Here is a 22,761-nt window from a genome sequence, read left to right on the forward strand (position 1 = left end):
AGTAACATCGATATATGAAGATAAACACATGCGAGAGTAAATACTATCTAGTTAAAAGGTTTTAAGTAGAAAATGCAACAGTCACAATAAGAAAAGTATTTTGTTCCAAGTTGATGTTGAAGTATGTGCAACACTCACCAACACCTGCCTCCAGACTATGTAGTATTAGCAAATACTTGCAGTTTACTAAGGTGCAAGAAGAAATGTGAACATTTTACATCATATTCTTACCAAATGATATCAAAAGTATTATTCAGAAAGGAAGTTTATTTGTGGTTTATAAAAATCCTAAAGGAAAAAAAGTATTGTAGTTGATTTATTTTTCAGGTGTAATAAAAAGTATTTTCTGAAAATACAGTATACATGTCTATTGTATTGTTTCTGGTATGTATTATGTACATGCAAGACAAGTTTGAGAGTGTTTTTCTTAAAAGTATGGATACTATTGCACTGTTTTTAAATGAGTTACCAAAAAACAAAATATCTTCAAGGTATTGTCTTTATTCCATTTCCTTAGAACATACAAAAGCACCATATTTTTTGTAGTACTCCTTCTCCAAAGATCTTTGGCTACTAATAATTCACTTTTCAGCACATTACTTCAGTCTACTTGTACCTTTTCACAACCACTTCAAACAAGGCTCAATAACAAAACCCCAAAAGTTAAACAAGTTCAAGATATGAGGAAACAATCTTCTTTTCATCAACATTTCAAGTACCATTACTAAACAGAATCTTGTTTACATAATAACAATTATAATCAAATACAGGAATTATAAAGGAGAATCATCCAAAAAAGTTATGCCTATTACAGATGTCTGTTTACATCTTACAGCAAAATGAGAAATTCCAAGCATAGGCAAGGGGATCAATATTAAAATCATTCAAAAAGAAAAATATGAACATTATTATTTATAGAAGAACTTTTAGAATATTAACAAACATTTTGAAAAATTGGTTACTTTCAAAGATTAACAAATTCAAATGAAAATTTGTGTGTATGTATCTAACAGTGAAAACTAAATCTCAATGTAATTTCCAAACAAGCAGCGATGATCTTAGGAACACTACAGAAATTTCTCTATCCAGATTTAGTGCTCAAATAAAATTACAATATTATTTTACATCTTATTTTAGTAGATTTAATTTTGAATGTTAGAAATAATCATCTATAACTACCAATGAAGTGAAAGTTGAATTACTGACAATACACACACAAATGCACACAATGAGCTTGACATTAATCAAAACCTTTGTCTAGGTTTTGCTGAAAGTACAAGATAACTGGCAGTAAGAATAATGATGAGATCTGCTCAAAATTTTGTAAAAACATCAATTACAAAAAAATCAATGAACAAATGGGTAAGTTTTGAAATACTTCTTACAAATCACTCTTGAGCATCTATAGATTAATTACAAATGCTAAAAGAAGTGTTATTGTAAAGAATGTTCACTCATCTATAAGTACTCAACTTCACACAGAATGAAAATTAATCAGTCATATATTAAACATATGATCACATCTAAAGATAATTAACAACAAAATTTAGAAACCTTTGTTAATATTGTAGTTAAACCAAAGCATGTCAGCAACTTTTGATAGATATTCAAAACAAAACAAAAAAATATAATCATAACAATAAAAAAAAAGTCCACAATGAAACTATTTCTGACATCAATTTTCAATAACATTTTATGTGATGGCTCAACACAGAAACGTACTTGAAGTTTAATGAAAACTGTTGCACATCTAAGTCTGTGGAATTGAAACATTACCCAGCAAAACTTGACTCTAAGGCTTTTCTCAAACTGAGATTCTTCAATCTTCGCTGGACTAGTTTGGAGTCACTTGGAGGAGAAAGACTGAAAACTGGAGGAGAGAAATCTGATAAACTGGGTGAAGAGGTTCTGAAAAGATGTCCATCTTCTTCTTCTTCTTCAAAAAACTGAGGTCGGATATTTTCCATACTGAAAGCCATGTGATGCATTACCATACGCTTCACAGCATTTGCACTTTCAGCAAATGCTGAGAGATCCCTGGCACTGTTGTTTCTGGAGCAAAAAAATGAGATTAAACAACAAGCCTAAAAATTTCATTGCAAAAGTAATAGCTTAGTTACAAAGTAAAGAAGATAAAAAAACAAACAAAGAAAGTACTGCATTATCTTTTTTTTTCTAAAATTTAAATATACAAATACCCACATCCCAAAAAATTAAACAACTGATTGATAAGTATTTTTTACTCCAACAGAACTTACATGACAGAAAGCAAAAAACAATTTATGGCACATGAAGGACTAATCCAGTCACAAGTTATATAGTTATTTGCATTTTACTTAATATTATTAATACTAAGGTTATAAAAGATTCACAATGAACACAGCAACCATTTTAGAAATGGCTACTATGAAAAGCCTTATTGATTTACAAGGTGTAGGGAATCTAATGCACATTTATACAAAAGGCTGATAAATATTATGCTAGTGGTTTCCCCTGGTGACTATTGCATGGTTCACACAGGATAGTGGAAGACAAATTCTGGGACTTACTGTGTTTGCTCCTGTTAAAATGTCAGTCTCTTTGAGAAGCTAATTTACTGATTTTATCAGAACGTGAGCTCCAACAAAATTAAAGTAACATTATTTTACAAACAAATGTAAAAACAGTTGTAAAAAAAATGCTTTAGCAATAATAACATGAGTTATTGAAAAAATGTTTTAAACAAAGGGAAAAAAATGGGCTATAGAAATCTGTTAAAAGAAATTCTAAATGACTGCTCTACTAGATAATGCACAAATAAATTCATCTATTTTATTCCTCTAAGTATACTTCATGTTTTCCAACTGATAAATCCATACTGTTTTACAACTCGTAACTTCAACATATATTGGCAGTATTTCACTTTAATCATCATTATTGTTTGTGTAAAACGTCACTCTTGAAGAAGGTTACAAAATATTGCCAATACATGTAGTGTTAAAGTTAGAAGTTGCATTTAAAATTTTAAATATGTGGTTAAACATTTTTATTCATTTTATTGAGCTTTTTTTATTTCAGTGCACAGCTACACTATGAGCTATTTAAACTTTATTCACCCGCATTTAAATTCACTAGTTTAAATTTTCTTCTGTTTTCAAGTTTCAACATCCATCAATAACCATGAAATTACACCATTTCTACTTATAAAGAAACCTTTATATATATAAAAGACTTCTAAATTCATAGCCTTAAGCACCTCAAAGCTTAAGTAACTTTTGTGAAACCCAATATACACAACAGAAAGGACAGTTATATTATAATACACACCTCCTCAAGATACTAGGTGTATCTAGTAGCTTAGTTGGTCCCCCATGTGCTACCCATGGATGATTTAAAACCATCTCAGCTGTGTAGCGTTGACTTGCATCTTTTACCAACAAGTGACGTATCAAGCCTTTAGCTTCATCAGAAACACAGGACCATTCTCGCTCTGGAAAGTCATAATCACCCTCTTGGATACAGGTGAAAAGCATTTCTTGACATGCTTCACAAAACTCACCACGTTCCCATCCACAATCACTTCCACATCGTCCATAGAAAGGAGGGTATCCACACAGCAATATATACCTGTATTTCACAAGTTGTATTATGCATAAAAAACTTTCAAGTCTACAACAATAAAATAGCACAGTTTCTACGAATCTAGGCTTAACACACTAATTTTTACATTTTTGCAACTAAATTGAAATAAAATGATACACTGGAAACAAAAACTAAGCCCAAAATTATACAAAAGACCATTAAAAATATTGTATACATAAAACTAATACAGTTAATAAACACCAAGTCATAGAACACTAACAACCAAATTAAGAAGCACAAGTTGGCACAAGAAAAAGCAAATAAAATATCTGAAATTATTATATATTGTATATTCTGATCAACAACACCTAAAACTTTGTATATTGTTATTAGCCACATTAATTACCATTTATTTCAATAATTAAATTGCCACATCCCCATAATCACTGCTATACACAAAAATAAAATGTTAAGTTTAGTATTCTTACATAATCACACCCAAGCTCCACATATCACATCGTTTATCATATGGAGTGGCTTCTCCAATGAAAGCTTCTACCACTTCTGGGGCCATAAACTCGGCCGAACCCACTGGAGTCAACAGCTCTGGAGTACTGACTGGGGTTGTACTGCCAAAAACAATTCCACTTCCCAAGTCAAAATCACAGATTTTAACAGGACAAACCTAGAATAAAAACAACCAAACAAACCTCTCATAAAATGAAAATAACAGTGAACAACTAAATTTTTAATGTTAAAAGTTATTTAGTTACACTAAATAAACAATTTGACATTTAAAATTGACTGAAACAAATGACTAATTACAGAAAAAACTCAAACAAATTTTAAACCTTATTATTCAATACTTAAAAAAAAATAAATTAAAATACTGCATGTCCATTAGTGAAGTATGTTGGAAATATTCTTTTCTCCCGATGTGCAAGTATTCTATACATTACATTAGTCTCAATATCAATAGTTCTGTCTTTCACATATTTTTCTAACCCAGAAATACAAGTTAAAAAGAAATCACAACAAATAGAGGGCTTAAAGAGGACTGCATTACAGGAAAATCTTTGTACTTTAGTACCATGTGCTTGGATACAAATTAAGCAAAGCAGTCTTTTAGAAGTGTTAACACTTAACTTTACATGCATAAATGGAGGTCAGTTTGTACGTTATAGACTTACAGTTGTTACACAAGACGTTCACGTTTTAACTATGTAATATACACTGGATATTATCCTAGTTTCATTTGCCAAAACATCTTCAAAACAACCTTATCCAGAAATCTAGTTCGAGGAAAAGAGATTGGACTTTGTATTTTAAGATTTCCATAAACAGATATCCAAGTTGAAGAGATAAAAGAAAATCCCATGGATTTGTTATTTTACACATAACAGCCAGATTTACACTACAAAATACCACAGTGTGATAATAAACTTGCATACACATTTTGCTTATTTAAAGCAATAAAATGAAAAATTAACTTATATCAAAACTAATAATCTGCCAGTATTCATCTCGTACTTGCTCCAAAATAATAGCAATTTCAAAACATGTTGGGATTACTTCATTAAAAATCCACAATCAAGTTACAATTAGTTTTAAAAGAGCATCAACATTGCCATTACATTGATTTTTCCAATAATTCTGCCTGTTGTCAACGTCTTCAGATGCTTATTGTAAGTTTGTAAGTCTCTGTTTCAAAATGTTCAAGCCTTGATAAATAAGTATGAGAAAGCTGGTGCTTAATAACTGCAATGATCTTAAACTAAACAGGATAAATATCACACTTCATTAAGTTAAACTTTAAGAGTCCTTGAAACACTTTTAGTCACTATCCTTCTTTCATCTACCCATAGAATTATTTTTAGTTCTATCTAGCACATGTGCATTGTTGCTAAAAGTAACTTAGCTAAGCTCAATAAATAATTTGATATTTAAAGTTTACTAAAACCAGAAACAGCTTACTGGCAACAAGGGGGAAAAAAACCTGGAATTATGTTTTTTTTTCTTTATTTTTTATTATTATAAATATTCAATACCTTTCACAATAAATTAAAAACTACATGACCATTACTAAACTATATTGGAAATAGTCTTTTCCCATGTGCGAGTATCCTGTACATTTCCATATACTAGGTACATCTTGTGGCTCAGTTGGCTCCATGTGTGCCAAAAGATTCAAAAGCCAATTATTTCTGTTGGAAATTCTGCTCTGCTATTTAATTTCACATTCAACAGATGCAACCTGAGTGAAAACTGTTCAAATTACATAGATTTGGTTGTATCATGCAATTTTACAGATACATTTTTAACAACTGTACTGATATCACAAACTACCCTCCCCCCCAAACTAAAGCAAAGTCTAATCACAGTAACAGAATTTTACACCAAATATATTACACTAATGTAAGCTGCATGTTTTTCTTTCCACATTAGTCTTAATATCCTCATTTAATATTTAAAATCAGAGGTGTTAAAAAGAAAATTACAGACATCTTTTTCACCATAAGTCACTATCAAAGAGGCCTTTAATTCTATATTACAAATCACTTAGGCTGGATAATGAGATATCAAAATTTCTATGAAATACTGTTTATAAATTCAATAAGTTTTTAAAAGTAACAGTTTAAATCCCAAAAGTTGATAAAACAAAGGAAACCAACAGGCCTAGATTTTGCAATATAAATCACTCCAGTTTTCATTGTTGTTTTAAAGAATACAGTTCATGAAACATATTCAGAGCAAGAATATCTTAACAACTAAAGAAAAGAAATGTGATGCAGTTTCAAATAAAAGATAAAGCAAAATACAAACACACTAATGTTAGTCATATGAAATAAAGAAGTATTTACAAAATTCCCCAAATACTTTACAAAAAGTTAGAAATTATGTAATATTTCAAAAATATATAATAATAATTGAATATAAAACAAAATTAACGAAGAATTATATTTCCCTCTACTGAAAATGTATTATCATTCAGTCCTCCCCTCTATATGTGAACTTTTCTTTAGGCATAAAGCAAGCTTTCTTGAGAATGCTTTGGAGAGTCCAGAGGAATGTGATCACCTGAGTGTGTGCATTGGATGACCATAAAAGTATTTTGAAAAGCAGATTATGCTGATTTATTCAGTACAAGGCATGGCAAAGATGAGCAACTTCATTGTACAGGCTATGGGTTGTATGATTCAGAACAGACAGTTTTTAGAAAGCAAGTATATTGCAGGGTTATTCAACTCCAAGTGATCATGTGGAATGCCACATCTCACCAATGAACATTTCAAAAGACATGAAAGTTAAAGCACAGATTTCTAACTGAAGAATACCTGGTCAGGCACCATTTCCAACAGGGAAGGATCCATAAAAATAGCAAAGTAAACAATAGCCCCTGAAACAAGTAAAAAGTATGAATATAAACTTATCCAGTCGAAGTTTTAAGAACAGCTTACAGATTGAAGATGAAAACCTGAGAAAGAAGAAACCACAGCATAGTGTAAATAATGGGAGATGAATATATCAAGGGGACACATGTCTGGCTGTAGGATTTCCTCCAATGGCTGATGAAGATGAGAAACGAGGGAAAGGTGAGGTGTCAGGTCTGATGGAAAGACACTCTGAACAAATTACAAATGGAAGAAGACAAGGAGGAATAAACCAATTGAATCAAATGTCAAACTTAACTGATGAGGATAGAAGGGGAAGATCATGAAGAAAGTGAGAAAAAACTATGATCACTCAACAGAAAACATAAGAGGTGGAAATAAAGCCTGAAGGGTAGGGTGTAAACCTGGTAAACTGCCCCTGATGGAGAAATTGAAGATATGGACAAGATCTTGTTGAGATAATGATGTATAGATAAACACTGGCAACATCTACAAGCCCAGACAAAATATTCATCATAGAATGAGGAAAGGAAATGGGTATAGGAAACATGGGAGATGGGTAATGAAATGAAATCACAAGTCCTTCTGATGAAACTTAACTTGCCAATTTTCTTCATCAGTGGTGATCCTTTGTCACAGATCACTGGGATTTTGAGCTCCCACCAGACCAGAACCCATCAGGCAGTCACCAATACTACTGGCAAGAGGATGTGTTGAAAAAAATGGCAAAACAAAGCACTGTGAGAAAGAGGGATAGGTAAGGGTTGGGAAAGAGAAGAACCAGAAACTCTGAGAGTAATGGTCAACTCAAGTAGAAAGAATAAACTGCTGTTTTAATGATGCAGCTTATGATCCCAAGGACTTGGTGATCATGTGAAATACATAATACAAAAATTGGGGCCACACACAAAAGAACTACATATGCAAAACCAGAGCTTAAGACAAAGAAAAAAAAAAAAGAGCAAATGTGGAGAAAAGAAGGGAGAGAATGCTGTCAGGAAAACCCTCAGGATTTCAGTAGAGAGCTTCAGATAGTAGATGGGTGGTAGAGAGATGTTATAAAAGAGTCATGAGGACAAGACAAGGGCAGGAGTTTTGACTTACAGGAGAGTTTGGGGCAATTTCTCAAACAGGTAAAACAGAACCTAACAATTGTTGGTCTACTAAAGGACAGTCAGCATGATGTGCAACAGGAAATTGATCTAAAGCCAATGAATGGAGGAAGGCATGCTATTCCCCTCATTTAATTGTGAGGCAAAGTGGTCAGAATGGACCCAAATATTTGGGGAGAGAGAAAAACCAAACAGGGATGTAAGATTGGTCACATATTAAGGAAGGACACAGTTCTTAAGAAATAGGAGCGAGGGATAAAACACCATATACTTGGAAAACAAAACCAAATAGATTGTAGTAGGCTTAGCTGAATCCTCATGAGGGGCATGGGGAAGGCAAGGCAAAATCAGGAGGTTTAAATAAGCAATCCAAGTCCTCATCAGCCTGAACAGACTCAGCATGTTTAGAAGGAAGTGAGCAAAGTTAAAAAACATAGGTTGATCCAAATAATGTTCAATTTCTTTGCAAATAAATGCAGCTAAATCTCCCACAACGTTGCCTACACCTGAGGCCTGTGGCATAGACCTAGTCTCAGGTGTGATCCCCAAAGTAGTAACACAAATGTCTGATTTCACATCAAGAAGAATCAGCTAAATATCTAAATAATTAGTAATGCATGTGAAATAAATTGGAATTAAGTTAAAGTGAAGAAACAGTTTGAATAAATTAAAAGTAATTTAAATGAAAATCTCTCAGCAAATCTACTAAAGCTGTGTGAATCTTGAAACAAACATAGGAACAAATCAAAGCATAAGTACTGTCAAGCAAGAAGTTAGTTTGTACAAAATAAAAATGATGCATTATAAATAAAAGCATACAAACATAAGTATTTATAAAGGATAAACACTTCACCTTCACTGAATGCCTTTTATCACAGCTTCTGTTCAAACAATTTAAAAAGCCAATATAAATTATATTCTCTTACACCAACTAAGAAAGCTTAGCTGAGGAAATGAAATTTTTCAGCATAAAATTTATTTTTGGTTGCCTGGAAACATGTTTATACTAAATTTTTGATAAACACAGATTCCTCAAGTTTATTTTATAAGAAACATTTGTCCTTCACTGTTCAAACCAAATGATGGCTTCAGGTATTGAATGAAGAGGCTTTTGTACAGCAACTTGCTGGAGATAAAAAATACAACTCAAATGTTAATTTTTCTGTTTCTCGTATTTTTAACCAGAAAGATGTAAAAATAAGAGGAATGTGTTTATAAAAGCTGCACATTGAATTTTTTTTTTAAAACAAAAAAGCTAGGCTTACTGGTTGATACTACTTCAGCTTTCTGCATTTAAACCTAAATCTACACCAAATCAAATAAATTTGTTATGTTTTGATTTGACATAGCAATATGTGCAGTTTATTTGTTTGTTGTTAAAAATAAACTATACAAAAAAGTTGTCCGTGTTCTGCCAATCACAGATATTAAAGCCCAATAGTACAAGTACAGTTGGCAAGTTAGTCTCAAGAAAGACAGGGGAAATTGATTATATAAAATGAAGAATTAAAAAAAGGAAATAAGGAATTTGGCAAAAAAAAAAAAGTCTGTTACAGTCTAAATCACTTTTCAGAAACAGAAATTTGATAACCATCACTTTGGAAAATTTCAAATGAAATAGCATTTTTTAAGACCTTGTATGCTATAACGTTAGTTTTGTTTCATAGGTATTCTTTTTATCAACAAGCAATTATAGAGATCTTCAAAGTCCTTATATAGTACAAGTAAGGGAGCACCAAAACAGGTAAGCTACCCTGAGATGAACAAACCTGAGAAAAGAAGAAAGATATGAGGCTCTTAGATATATGGAGGTCCCAACAAAGAAACCATGTATGTAAAGCCATAGTTTATGCAGTTTATAAAGTGATGTACAAGAAATGTTTGAAAAAAATCTGAATTAAAATTATTTGTGCACGCAAGCACGTGCACATGGATGTATACAAAGACAACTAATTTGTGCACGTATGTCTAACGACAAACTATTAACCATGTATATAAAAATGTGTGTGCATATATACATACACACACATCTTACATGTTGTAATGAAGACATACAAAATTATGATAAAAGATGATAAAAACCCTTATAACTAGCTAACTAGCTCGAGGACTTTTTTAAAGGTAGACCTTTCTTCTGCAGGGACAAATTGAGAATAAGTTATTTATCCCTGTAATGATATTAGGTAAAGTGCAGAACTCTTTATAAGTCAAAAGATGAGACCCAATCAATGCCATTGATAAACTAAAAATTTCAAACTGGTTGCTATCTATGAGATTTTACATGAACTAAGTCTCAGTGCATTTTCCGAGAGTATTTTTAGTTTCTTTCTCTTACAAACAATTATCACTTTAAGAGTAAATCAAACATAAATGAAGTGGTTAACCTTGTATATACGAGTGTACTTATGACTGTTTTTAGTTTATGACATCTTAAAATTACCACACAATTATGTTTACATAAAATTAAAAAGTAGTACACTGTGAAACTAAAATAAAAAATGATTAACCACTCATATGTAATGGTAAGTAACTATGCACAAAAAAACTGAACACTAACCATAATTTTTACGCAGTAATTGAATTTCATGTTGAGAAACTAACTTTTTAAAATTCATTTAATTAATAAACTGTTCAATAAATGGCTTAATTTCAACCTGGGTTTAAATCTTTAATGTCTTTACTCTTCTAAAATGTTATTTTTATTATATCTTAATTACCAATTTAAAAAAAACACACATGGAATACCCTTTAAATACCTGTATAAAGGTAAAGGAAAACCTCACAAGTCATTAAAATTGGATTTACTGTTTAGCCATCAAAGATTAACATTACGTTCTTTTATGGGTAAAGTCATCAAAAAAAGATGTTAACGAAGTACATTTGGTTACTGTTTTAAGAATTTAACTTTTATACAATATGCAAAACTACATAAAATTACCACAAAAATTACAATTAGACATATTTTTCAAATCTACTTAAAAGTCTGAGAGAAAAAAAATTCCCAGGTAAATACCCTTCCAAACTACAAACATCTTATCATGACAACACACAAAATTATGTTTTATATAATATACCATCCAAAGAAAACTTACAAATTACCTTACCTCATCTTCACTGTAACATAGTAAGTTTTCAGGCTTGAGGTCTCTATGAGCAATTCCTATGAAATATTTATTTCATGCAACTTTAATTATGCAAGTTTAATTTTAATAGTAATTTAAATTGAAGTATTCTACAAATAAAATTAAAGGAATAAACACACTTTTAATGGAAAACTGTCTGACAAATTAACAACCATATCAAAAAGAAATTCCATTTTACACAAATTTTATTTTTACCCATATAAATTTTTTTGTAATATCAAAATATTTATGCAAGACAGACAGACAGACACATAAAGAACAAATGTCAACAAATTACCTTTGTGATGTAGAAACTTCAAAGCACTGGCCACATCTCTTATAACTAAACTTGCTTCATGTTCAGTGAAGTATACCCGTTTCTCCAAGTGAGCAAGAAGAGGTCCTACAATTTAAAAGAAATGTAAATACAATAAACTTTGAGAAATGCAAAAATCAATTATAAAATTTACTGTGGTGTAACTTACAATGCTCAATCTCAATTTTATTTGTTACTTGGTGGACTAACAATTCTGTTAAGCATTACATTTTCTATCCTTAGCCAGCATTCACTTTGTGAGTCTTCTTACACTGAACTAAATCATCACTACTACATTACTATAAATGTACAATGGATTAAAGACCAATCACATCTATCTTTTATGGTAATAGCACACTTAAAACTAAAAAGGTGACCAGATGCAGGCCGCAAGACATGGTAACACAAGTCCATAAACATTATCAACAGTAAAAATCAGGACCCTGCTAACAATGCTCTAAACTGTTAGCACTTGACTTCAAACATTGTGAATTATAAATAAAGAGGAAGTTGTGAGTGATAAAATTTGTGATATATGCAACACATACAAGTTTTCTGCATGGCCCACAGTTTATAGGGATTGTTGATGACTGATTAATATAGAAGGTAGAGTAGAATTAAGACAAGATTATCAAATTAATATACAATTAGGAGATTCTGAAATGTAACAACTGTTCCCAACTTTTAAGTCAACAACTACATATTTTATTATGAACATTACACTTGACCAACTGGCTCCTTTCTTACAGACATAAAATGACAGTACAACATTTTTTGTACAAGTATAAACTGCACATCCAAGAAAATACAGTCAAATAAAATCATTTCACCTAGTGGTAGTTGTTTTGTAGTGCATGATAAAATGAATGTTTTCACTCATATGTAAAATATTTAGAATATTATTTTCAGTTTATCATCAAATACATTCACAGACAGCATTTAAAGCCACCAGATATAACTTTAGTGTATCCAGTAAAGGCAGTAAGGGAATAATTTTAGAATTTTTTTAACCCTTATAAAAATTTAAATAAAATTGCATAAAAAAGGTAAATGAATAAAGTACACTTTGTCAGATATCTTGTTTTCCCAGTACCTTGATGATTACAAAGAAATAATGTCTGCAATAAAACCAAAGGAAAGTTTTTAAGAAATACTAATATAAATGAATTTTGGACAATGCATGTCTACACAACCAATAAATGAACCATAAATATCACTCAAATTAATTCTAATTTCTTAATTTTAAGGTAGAAAGAGAAGACATACCTCCTCTGACTTTTTCAAAGACTAAATAGAATCTGAAACAAAGAAACAAAAATAAACTTAAACAACTGCCTTTAAACCTAAAATATACCACTTTAGAACAAATATTAAAATGTCTAGCCTTTGTATTGTAAAAAAAACAAAACAATTTAAGATCAGCAATTATTCAAAAACTGTTTGTCATAAATTACACACTGCATCTTAGTGCACAGTCAGGTAAGTCTTACATGTCAAAATCTATGGGGCAACCAGTCACTGTTCATAAATAATGTTTGTTTATCTATCGGTTTCCTGCTAAAATTCCTACTATTAAAATATTGTAATGTACCAAATTTTAACAGTGGCAAAATACAGCACAACAATGACTAGTGCAAATATTTCACAAACAACTTCAGTAAATAAATTCGTAGCCAAATGTAAATTAGCCTTATATTTATACCACATTTGTTAATTTTTTAAAAAAAATCTTACTTATCATCCTCTTCAAAAAATTCAATTAACTGAATGATGTTCTGATGCCCATGACAATGATGGAATGTTTCTACCTCTTTAAAGACTCTTGCCCTACTGTGGCCTGGTTCTTTACAAATAACCTGAAGAAGCATAAAACTTTTAACATCCAAACAATTTCTACAAATCATTAGAATGACATAGTATTAATTGTAACTACAGAAGTTTTAAAAGAGCATGCATAAAACAAAGGAATTTAAAAAAACTAATGATTTCATGCTTTTTCACAGTGGAATAGATCAAGTTTGTATAACCAAACCTTGAAAAAGTACAATTTAAAAAGAGTATGATGTAATTTCATTATAAATGAATCTCTGTACATGTTTGTTTGTTGTTAAACACAAAGCTACACAATGAGACTTCCATAATGTGCGCACCATGATCATAAAACCCAAGTTCTTAGCATTATAAACCCTATAACTTAGTACTGAAAATGTTGTTTAGAAAACAGGGCCAAGGTTATGACTTCCTTTAATCATTATAAAAGCAATATTTTATGGCAGGTTTAAAGACTTACAAAAATGTCTGTAGTACACCTCTCTTTCATCCATTCTTTTAATAGTTTTAAGACTAAGAATACCCCCTGTCATGCACACACAAGTGCAGACATACACTCTCAAACCAATGAAAAGGCATCCAAACTTTTGCATTATGAAGCAAACCTTCCATCAGTGTTATAAGACTTAAAATATTCTACATAGCATCTCAACAATTAATTTTAACAATACTGAATTTTGCAATTATTTGTAATCAATTATTTTGGGACAACATAGGTGAGCAGTTTCTCTGAGAGCTATTTTATATTTAAAATATAAATTTTTACTATTTAGTTTATTTATAATATAAATCCAAGATTATTGAAACAGTCACACAAACCAACAGACTTGGACAGAGAATATTAAGAATAAATTGTGCTGTCTTTATTATACAACTGTACACCAATAAAAGAATTAAATGTTACTGCATTTTACTTACTTTCACAGCATATTCAACTCCAGTATAAAGGTTTACACAATTTCTGACAGATGCATATGCTCCTTCTCCCAGAATTTCACCCGTTAGTTGGTACAAGTCTGGTGAAAAAAAAAAAACAACTGAATAAAGAGAACAGTGGATGTAAAATGTGCAATAAACAACAATAATTAAATATTCTAGGTGACAAAAATTGCTGAAACTATGACAACAGAGCTAATGAAAGAAAATACCATCTGGTGGAAAAGTAGAAAGCAAAAGAAGAATTATTAAATCAAAATGCTTTGTTACATAAACCTAAGAGGTGACAGGTGCCATTTCAACTGGACATGATATAATAAAATACATTCTATCAGCTTTCATAGAATGATGAAACTATACATATGAATTGTATTAAAGGAAATTGATAACAAATGAGATTCTTCTAAACTTTTTTTCACTATGTACTTTTTACATAATTGTTATGCACCATGCAAAACCAATATCAGTGCTGAATAACATCAGATCCAGTAAATAAGCAGTAATACCAACTTGTTTTTTTTCTAAATGTTGCTTTAATAAACCATGTGATTCTAATACATTTTATTAGCTATACTATAAACTTAGCATCAATACACCAGATATAATTAGGCCTATTTTATAATTACAAGAGCTAACTATTCTTTCTAATGGATAACTTAATGAATCTAGATTCACATGCAAACTAATAACCTTCAAAGTTACAAGCGCCCAAGCTAGTGCCCGTTTTTCTCTTTTTCTTTCTCTTCCTGCGCTGCTGTTGTCGTTGTTGTGGGATGGGTTCTGGTTCACTGACAGTGCGACTAATTATAGTGGTATTTATATGTTCAGGTTCATCTGAAAAGTAACATGAAGAGGTATTACTGGGTCTTGTTGTACACGTCAATATGTAACTTAAAAGACAATTCAAGTTTTTATTTCACTCTTAAGTATTATCCAGTTCTATTCTTGTTCAGAAAAGAATGTTACAATTCATTTTATGAAAAAGTTATGAAACTGAAAAGACCTATTTGTAGAAGTAACTTCTAAGTAGTAATTAGAAGATAAGTAGTTTTAACCGCATTTTTCGTACAGCTTATTTTAAGAGGGGAGCTAAAATACAAGTCAATAACTTAAACTTCAATATTTAAATAGCACCCACAATATTCAAAATATGCTACCTATTACACATATTCACGTTACAAAGCAACGAAAAACCACAAAAAATTAATCGCATAACTTAATTCTCTGCAGTTTCCTATATACTACTAATATCTAACAGCGCTTCTACACCATAGCCAAAGTCTACTGAGACGACAAAAATAAATATAGACAAAGTTTATACAGCAGAAGCTAAAAATAATTGAACAGTTATCTCGAATGTTCACTGATAAGTTTTCACTTGTGAAAACCAGTCCTCTGTTGTTTACTTTCCGATATAATCAGTTCAGTATGTTGCGCAATCTATCTCCAACACATAATATCTCCACGTGACCATGACAGGCTGCGGCTTCTGGAAATTTCCGCAGGCAAGTAGCATGTTTACTAGGTAGACTTCAAGGTCACTCTCCCCTCTACAGTTGAAACTCCCAATGGCTTCAAGATTATTTTCGTAACAACTTACAAATATTCCATGCTATTAAAAGATAAATTTTGATCTGGGATAAAAATACTTAAAATACAACATTCTTAATGTAATTTGTACATAAACAGTCATTAACAGTTACATGCATCAATGGTGAAAAGGATACAACTGGGGCAAAAATACTTTAGAGCTCGAATAAATTTTTCCAACTCATCCATGTTCGGGTCATTGTGTATCATAGTAAATAATTTGGATGACATCACTTTGGTATTAATTTCTGATCAAAGGAAGCTACATATGGTGGTTAAAACTAATGTATACAGGTCTTACAATGATTGTAAAATATCAAACACGTGTTGATGTTCGCTTTGTTTATTAACATGTTTCAACATAACAGCAACAGAATGTATTCTTTGGGAGATTGTTTAGGCAGAGTATTCACGATGAAACTTTGTAGAATGGACGGCAACTGCCTGTTGTGGAGACATAAGTGAAGAGGACCTGAAGACGAAAGGCGGAAGACTTTCGAAACGTCGTCCTCTACACTTGAGTATCCACAACAGGCAGTTGCCGTCCATTCTATAAAGTTTTAGCAACAGAATTAGTTTCCATCCCGTACGGAAGTTATACTGTTATCAAATTGTTTCCAATACCCCATTATAAATGCTATTCCAATATCGAAAGTTTGATTACTAAAGAACTTGTCACTGTTTCTCTTGGGTGGGTGGGGGATTTTAAAGACATCGCTAAAATATGATAAATTAATATATTGGTTCATGAAGTATCAACGGGTCGGGTCAATTGATTTGAGTGGGCAGGAATTCTAACCACACGAAGATCAGAGTGCTATGAGATCTGTCGTTCTAAGGGCCTCGAAGAACTGCAAACATGGGGAGTTCAAAACAAAATCTCTTTGTTAATCTGAAGATGACCTCGGAAGGTCGAAATGTTGTTCTTTGCTTTATTAGTAAAAGTGTTAATATCCATACCAGCCGTTCTGACATACAAATCTCACACAATGCATCTTGAACAGCTTGATATGTAATGTTGACTGTTAGTAACAATGTGACGATACTTCCACAAGAGCAGCAAAAAAAAAACAAACTTTTGGTCAAAAGAAATAACATCACGAATGATCATTTATGTATATACGTGTACGTAGTTTCTTAATTACCAGGTTTATTAATAACACTCAGTTACAGATAACTGTTCTTTCTTATATTAGTCCTACCATTGGCCTACATTTTATTAAAATAGACACCAAATTATGTATCATTATTTTAAGCTATTTTTTACTGATTGTGTAATTTTCTACGTTTCTTCTTCTTTTTTTTTTTTTACAATGGTCTTATTAAAAGTAATTGATAATCATAATAAACAAATTGCAAGAGTGAGAATCACTCAGCACTAATCATAACAATCCACAAACACGAAGCTCCGATTAGTTGAAGTGAATGAAATACAATATAGTGCAAAAAACTGTTGCTTTAAAAAAATCTGTTTTCAAATATTTTACATATGAAAACAATCTTAAGATTTCATTAGAAGAAAAGTAATACACTGAGATATTAAAAGGGACCCACCCAATCAAAATAATAATGAAAAAATATTACCACCAAACCTCATTTTATTTCTCATCTTTTCTGCTCTAACTAAAACTTCGCAGAGTAATATATATTACCTAGAAATTTGATTTTACAGGAACACTATTTCAAAATGTTATCTAAAACCAGCAAGCCTGCCTGTCACAGATGAAGGCCATAAAGCATGACGTATGCACAGATGAAAAGAAACATCCAACAAGAATGTTATATTATATAAAAAAAAACGTTTAGTGCAGAAATTATTTATTTTGTGAATTATTTTTTATAATTGTTTCATTGTAGTTGTTTTTTATCAGACTTAAAAGCAGACGATTAGAAGTGTGTTTGTAACTCGCTGATACAGAGAATATAGCGAGAAGATGATTTAGTAATAAAAAAAATAAATAGTGGGAATGAGTAACAGCAAAGACAATAGCATAAGAGATTAAAGCCACGGCCAAGGAAAAGTTCGCCGCGAATGTATAAGTAATAAACCTAACAAATAATATAAGCCTAACATTTAATATGTTAAAAGTAACCCTACCAGCAGAAAATGAGATAAAAAAAATAAATTATTACGTCAGATCATACTTCTAAAGTAATTGAATTAGCCTTAGTGCACCTTGACAAAAGGAACAGGAGATATTTTGAAGGAAGACCAAATTATTATTGGAAGAGCATTATATGAATGTAATAACAGCTCGCGTAACATTTGTAAATGCGTCATACATAGAATACTAGCGCAATAGAAACAGGGAAAGGGAGTTTGGCTTGTCAACTGAAATTCTAGAGTAAGGGAATAGGCCAAAGAAGATTTTTGACAAGAGAACCATGTAGTGTTTATGATATTCTTATGATCATTAGTATAAAAAAATGTTGTACCTATGATAAACTAGTTTCGAATATGTTTATTATTTGGAAACCACATTTATGGTTGAATTTATTGTCAACAAGTCACAAACATCTACTGTAGAAAAATCTTAAGCCCAACAACAACACACTATATATTTATACTACAGAGAAGTACGAGTTAACTAACATTTTGTGAACACAACCTTAACACCTAACAACTGGCGAGCTAGCCTGGATTATACCGTGGTAAACAGCAACAGAAGGAAATGTGAGCAGCAGCAGAAATAACTAAACCTGTATACACAAAACTGTAGTAGTAATGAAAATAGTGTGGAGATAATTATATAACCATGTCAAAAGATTTGGATAAATGGGTAGAAATAGGATCTCAACTTGGGTCAAAAGACAGTGAAGTAGAAAAGTCTGTTAAACAAGAACAAGAGAATGAAAATACAAATGAGAAAAAAGAAAATGAGAGGAAGACTAGAAATAGAGAGAATAAGAGCACAGATTCAGATTGCAAAGATCACCCAACCAAAAGAAGAAGGACCCAAGAGTGACAGTAGAGTCAGGGCCAACTGACCCAAGCTGTTCATATTTGATAAAGATGGTATGGATGTTTTTCTGTTGATATATGAAAGATTTTCTTAAAGTCAGAACTGGTACAATGACAACTGGGCAGTTTGTCTCAGCCCACCAGTCACAGAAAAAAGTCTACAAGTATATGCAGGCATGATGTCTAAAGATGTCATGGACTATGACAAGATAAAAGTGACTTTACTGAAACAATATGAGGTTCAAACGCAACACTGGAGAAACTGTATTGCAGTCTATGTACGTCTGCGGCATTGTCATATGTGGAAATAGTTTTGAGAGACTGGCAGATCTATTAGTAAAAGAACAGTTTATGGTCACATGTTCAGTTGACATGTTATTGTTCTTAAAACAGAGCACAAAAGACGTAGATGAGATGATTAAGACAAAACAGTACACGAAGACCATGGAGGCAACATAATCAGCAAGTTCAAAAATATTCAGTTACATACAAAACCACTGATGGCTGACCAGAAGCAAGAGTCTACCAAAGGTGACAAGAGGCTAACAGACAGAAAAAAAAAAGTTAATACGTTTGTTATAAAATGAGAAACATTACAAAGGAGTGCAAGTCTACCACCAGCAAAAATCAGCAGAAATTTCAACATGAAGTAGATGGAACTATTAATAAAGACAGTGCTAGTAAGAAAGAGACAAAAGAGTGAATGACACTATAGATGCTGATGTCAGAAGAAAGAATTAAAACAACTCATCAGATTCAAAATATTCAAATATAATAGAATGATCACTGTATGTGCTTGAAAATCAAAATGAAAATAACTATTTTGTTTAGTACATATTTTTCTTGGAAAAGAAACAAAATCGTTGAACTTAAATCGCTAGAATTCCAGCAATCCAGGTATAAATCAATACTAAAACTATATGAACATTACTTCAAGTTCATATAAAACGCAAAATAAATAAGATCACATAATTAGCTTAGTGTATAACGAAAACGTTTTGGTACCAAATACTATTTCACAAAATGCAGTCAGGTGGGCTTTGCCACATCTGCACCATGCGAGAGGTGTCTGCATGTGCTTCCTCACTTTTTAAGCAAAATTCCATTCCAGGTTTGGTAAGCACTTTTCATAACGAGCAAGCAATGTAATTGAATGTTTTTTCTGTAGGCATACGCACAAGTCCGTAACTCACGTCTGTCACATCATTTAATTCGAGATTTCAAACCTTCTCAAAAAGGCATTTTACAACATTCCGCATCCTGAATAATTCTATTTTCCCCCATCCAATAAGCCTATGGATACCGAATAAATTACTTTTATTGCACGCGGTATATTTAAAGATTATTTTAAAATCTGTTGACTTAACTTTCGTCCAATATATGTTAAGGTAAGACAGACATAATGCAGATAGAGATAGTATTTATATAAATAACTTGCGCAACAACTATTTCATTGGGAACTAGATTAAAATAGTGAAATGTATTTTGATCAATTTTATGTTATTGTGCATCAACTTAAATGTATAATACATATACTATTTATTTCAACCCAAAATGGTTTATTATTAAATTATTTTACTTGAATACTCTTCTTAGAATTTGAAATTCTGTTTTGGTAATGTTGATTATTTTATTTTACTTTTCTATTTTTATAAACGCCATATTCAATTTTCAATAATAAGTGCGACTCGTACACAACCTGTTTTTACACTTATCTGCCCTAGGCAACAAATGTTGAATGCTTTGGCAGCGATCCAATAATCTAGTTTTCAAACACACTTTTCTGTGTTTTAAAAATTAAAATCTAGTGTTAGCGGGCTAAACAACCAAAATTTAACTCTTTATATGACTTTGTATCGTATCTGTCGAGAAGCGTAAATATTCGAATACTCCAATTAAAATGTGTGTATCACATGTATACAAACCCAGAGAATTGCATTTGGGGAGTATAGTTTATTTACAATTTTATTCGACAGGGCAAGTCAACGAGTTTTTATCAACTTAATAGTGTAGTTTACAAATCCTATTTAATTTATACTTATATATTTCTCGCCTACGAAATTAAAAAAAAACTTAGAAATTTTACTTTTGGAACATAAAAAGTTGTTTGAAATAATATGCAAGAAATTCGGCCCAAGTTATTTTATTATTATTATATTTTTTGCAGTTTGATAAGTCAAAAAAGTTATTTACGATTTAATTGAATAGTTACAATGTATACTTGTGTACAGGGCTTTCTGACAATTACATGGAGCAATGCCTATTCACCAGTTGGTCAATTATAGAGAGAGGTGCATTGTGACTGCATGCTATTTCTGACCATTTCAGATCAGTCCATTTTAAACTTTATGGGGGGGAAGAGACATTTTCGTCCTGAAAGACATAAGATGTACTGATTATGTGAGTTAACTTTACTTAACCTTTAAATTCACTTCATACAGCTTTTCAAACAAACCTATCACAACAAAGTAGTCCCTACAACCTGAATGACCAAAAAACTGTCATTTTCTCACTTCAAACTAGCAATTTCTTTTAATCCACTTGCAATAGATCACTTTACATACGAAATCCAAGAAAGAAGGAGACTTGTAAAGGTTAAAACTAAATGACTTTACTATCAAAAACAGATACAGTATTACTTCGAATTTAAGACACCTTTTATTCACATTTTTTCGAACTGAAAGTTAAGGTGCGTCTTAAATTCGAGATATTATTTTTCTCTCTTCGAAAGTCTCTAAAACATATTTTTCCTTGAACAACAAAGATTTTCTAAAAAATCCAGCATTAACAAATAGATTAGACTATATTTTACAAAAAAACTTAGCTTAAAAAGATTAAAAAACACGCGCAAAACGTCAAATTTGACGATGTTAGCGCCTCTAGCGGTGTAGTTGGATATCACAATCCACAGTCTTTGTTTGACTTTCCTGTTGTTTAGACGCTATTTTATTGTGGTTTTTACCCATGGAAATGTGATTTAATTATCATCCACTTTTTATTTACCCTGAAAATCCCTTTTTAAAAGTGGGGTGAGTTTTAAATTCGAAGTAATACGGTATTAATAATTGTGATACTGTTTGTTGGTTTGTGTTTTTTTTAACTTCGCGAAAAGCTACACGAGGGCTACCTGCACTAGCCGTCCCTAATTTAGTAGTGCAAGACTAAAGGGAAGGCAGCTAGTTATCACCACCCACCGCCAACTCATGGGCTACTCTTTTACCAACGAATAGTTAGATTGACTGCACATTACAACATCATTATTCACGTTATTTAGATAAAACAGTTTGTGTAAATACTATTTTCAAACACCAAATAGCATAGGTAATCGATCACTGACATTAACTTTCACGCCCAGCTTCCAACAAATATTAAGAAAACTGTTAAAATCCATTCGTTATTTCCTGTTCTCCCTTACTTTAACGAATGGTTTAAACGTAGAAAACAAGACTCGCTTGCACTACGCGTACTTTAATGATGGGAAAAGGCGCAATACTAAGTCTCGTGACAGAAAAACTACCTGGAGCCATGCCTTCATTTTGGTAGTGTATGCCAAAACATCCGTAAATGATGACGATAAAAAGTTTTGGCGAGGTGTTATGAAAAAAATTCACCTCAAACTTTTACATAATCGGAACATAGTAAATACGGCATTTCTCGGTGAATAGGAAATCATACATTCCTATTTGTTTTAACGGTGAACATCAACAACTTGCAAAAACAAATGCTAATTTCAAACAAGAGGGAAGAGAAAAAAGATTTTTGGAAGCTTTATTTATGAAGAATGAAAACTGGAAATATTTACGTACAACCATTATACGAGAAAGAAGCTTACATTTCTCTGAAACTGAGCTTCAGATTTAATGACAAGAACTTTGTTTCACTGCTAATTCCATAGTATGATGAAATCACAGCATCAGGCGTATAGTTATTAAGAACCAGA

At 31.6% G+C, this 22,761-nt stretch overlaps 1 protein-coding gene across 2 annotated transcripts in view; it reads right to left on the reverse strand.

Annotated features, from left to right (window-relative positions):
* Nucleotides 1–485: 485 nt before the first annotated feature.
* The window catches only part of LOC143244817 (MAP kinase-interacting serine/threonine-protein kinase 1-like), a 31,045-nt gene continuing 8,769 nt past the window's right edge, over nt 486–22,761 (reverse strand). Inside the window, exons 2-10 of one of the 2 annotated variants that reach the window (XM_076490172.1) lie at nt 14,960–15,103; nt 14,252–14,349; nt 13,238–13,359; nt 12,770–12,801; nt 11,486–11,590; nt 11,170–11,225; nt 4,050–4,246; nt 3,307–3,606; nt 486–2,052 (exon numbers count right to left, since the gene is read on the reverse strand). In XM_076490172.1, coding sequence (XP_076346287.1) covers nt 1,773–2,052; nt 3,307–3,606; nt 4,050–4,246; nt 11,170–11,225; nt 11,486–11,590; nt 12,770–12,801; nt 13,238–13,359; nt 14,252–14,349; nt 14,960–15,103 — 1,334 coding nt within the window. In that variant the 3' untranslated portion in view covers nt 486–1,772. The remainder of the gene's footprint in view (nt 2,053–3,306; nt 3,607–4,049; nt 4,247–11,169; nt 11,226–11,485; nt 11,591–12,769; nt 12,802–13,237; nt 13,360–14,251; nt 14,350–14,959; nt 15,104–22,761) is intronic. The other variant, XM_076490173.1, reaches the window with a different exon arrangement.

This window comes from Tachypleus tridentatus, chromosome 2, assembly GCF_004210375.1.
Source record: "Tachypleus tridentatus isolate NWPU-2018 chromosome 2, ASM421037v1, whole genome shotgun sequence".
NCBI classification, from domain to species: domain Eukaryota; kingdom Metazoa; phylum Arthropoda; class Merostomata; order Xiphosura; family Limulidae; genus Tachypleus; species Tachypleus tridentatus.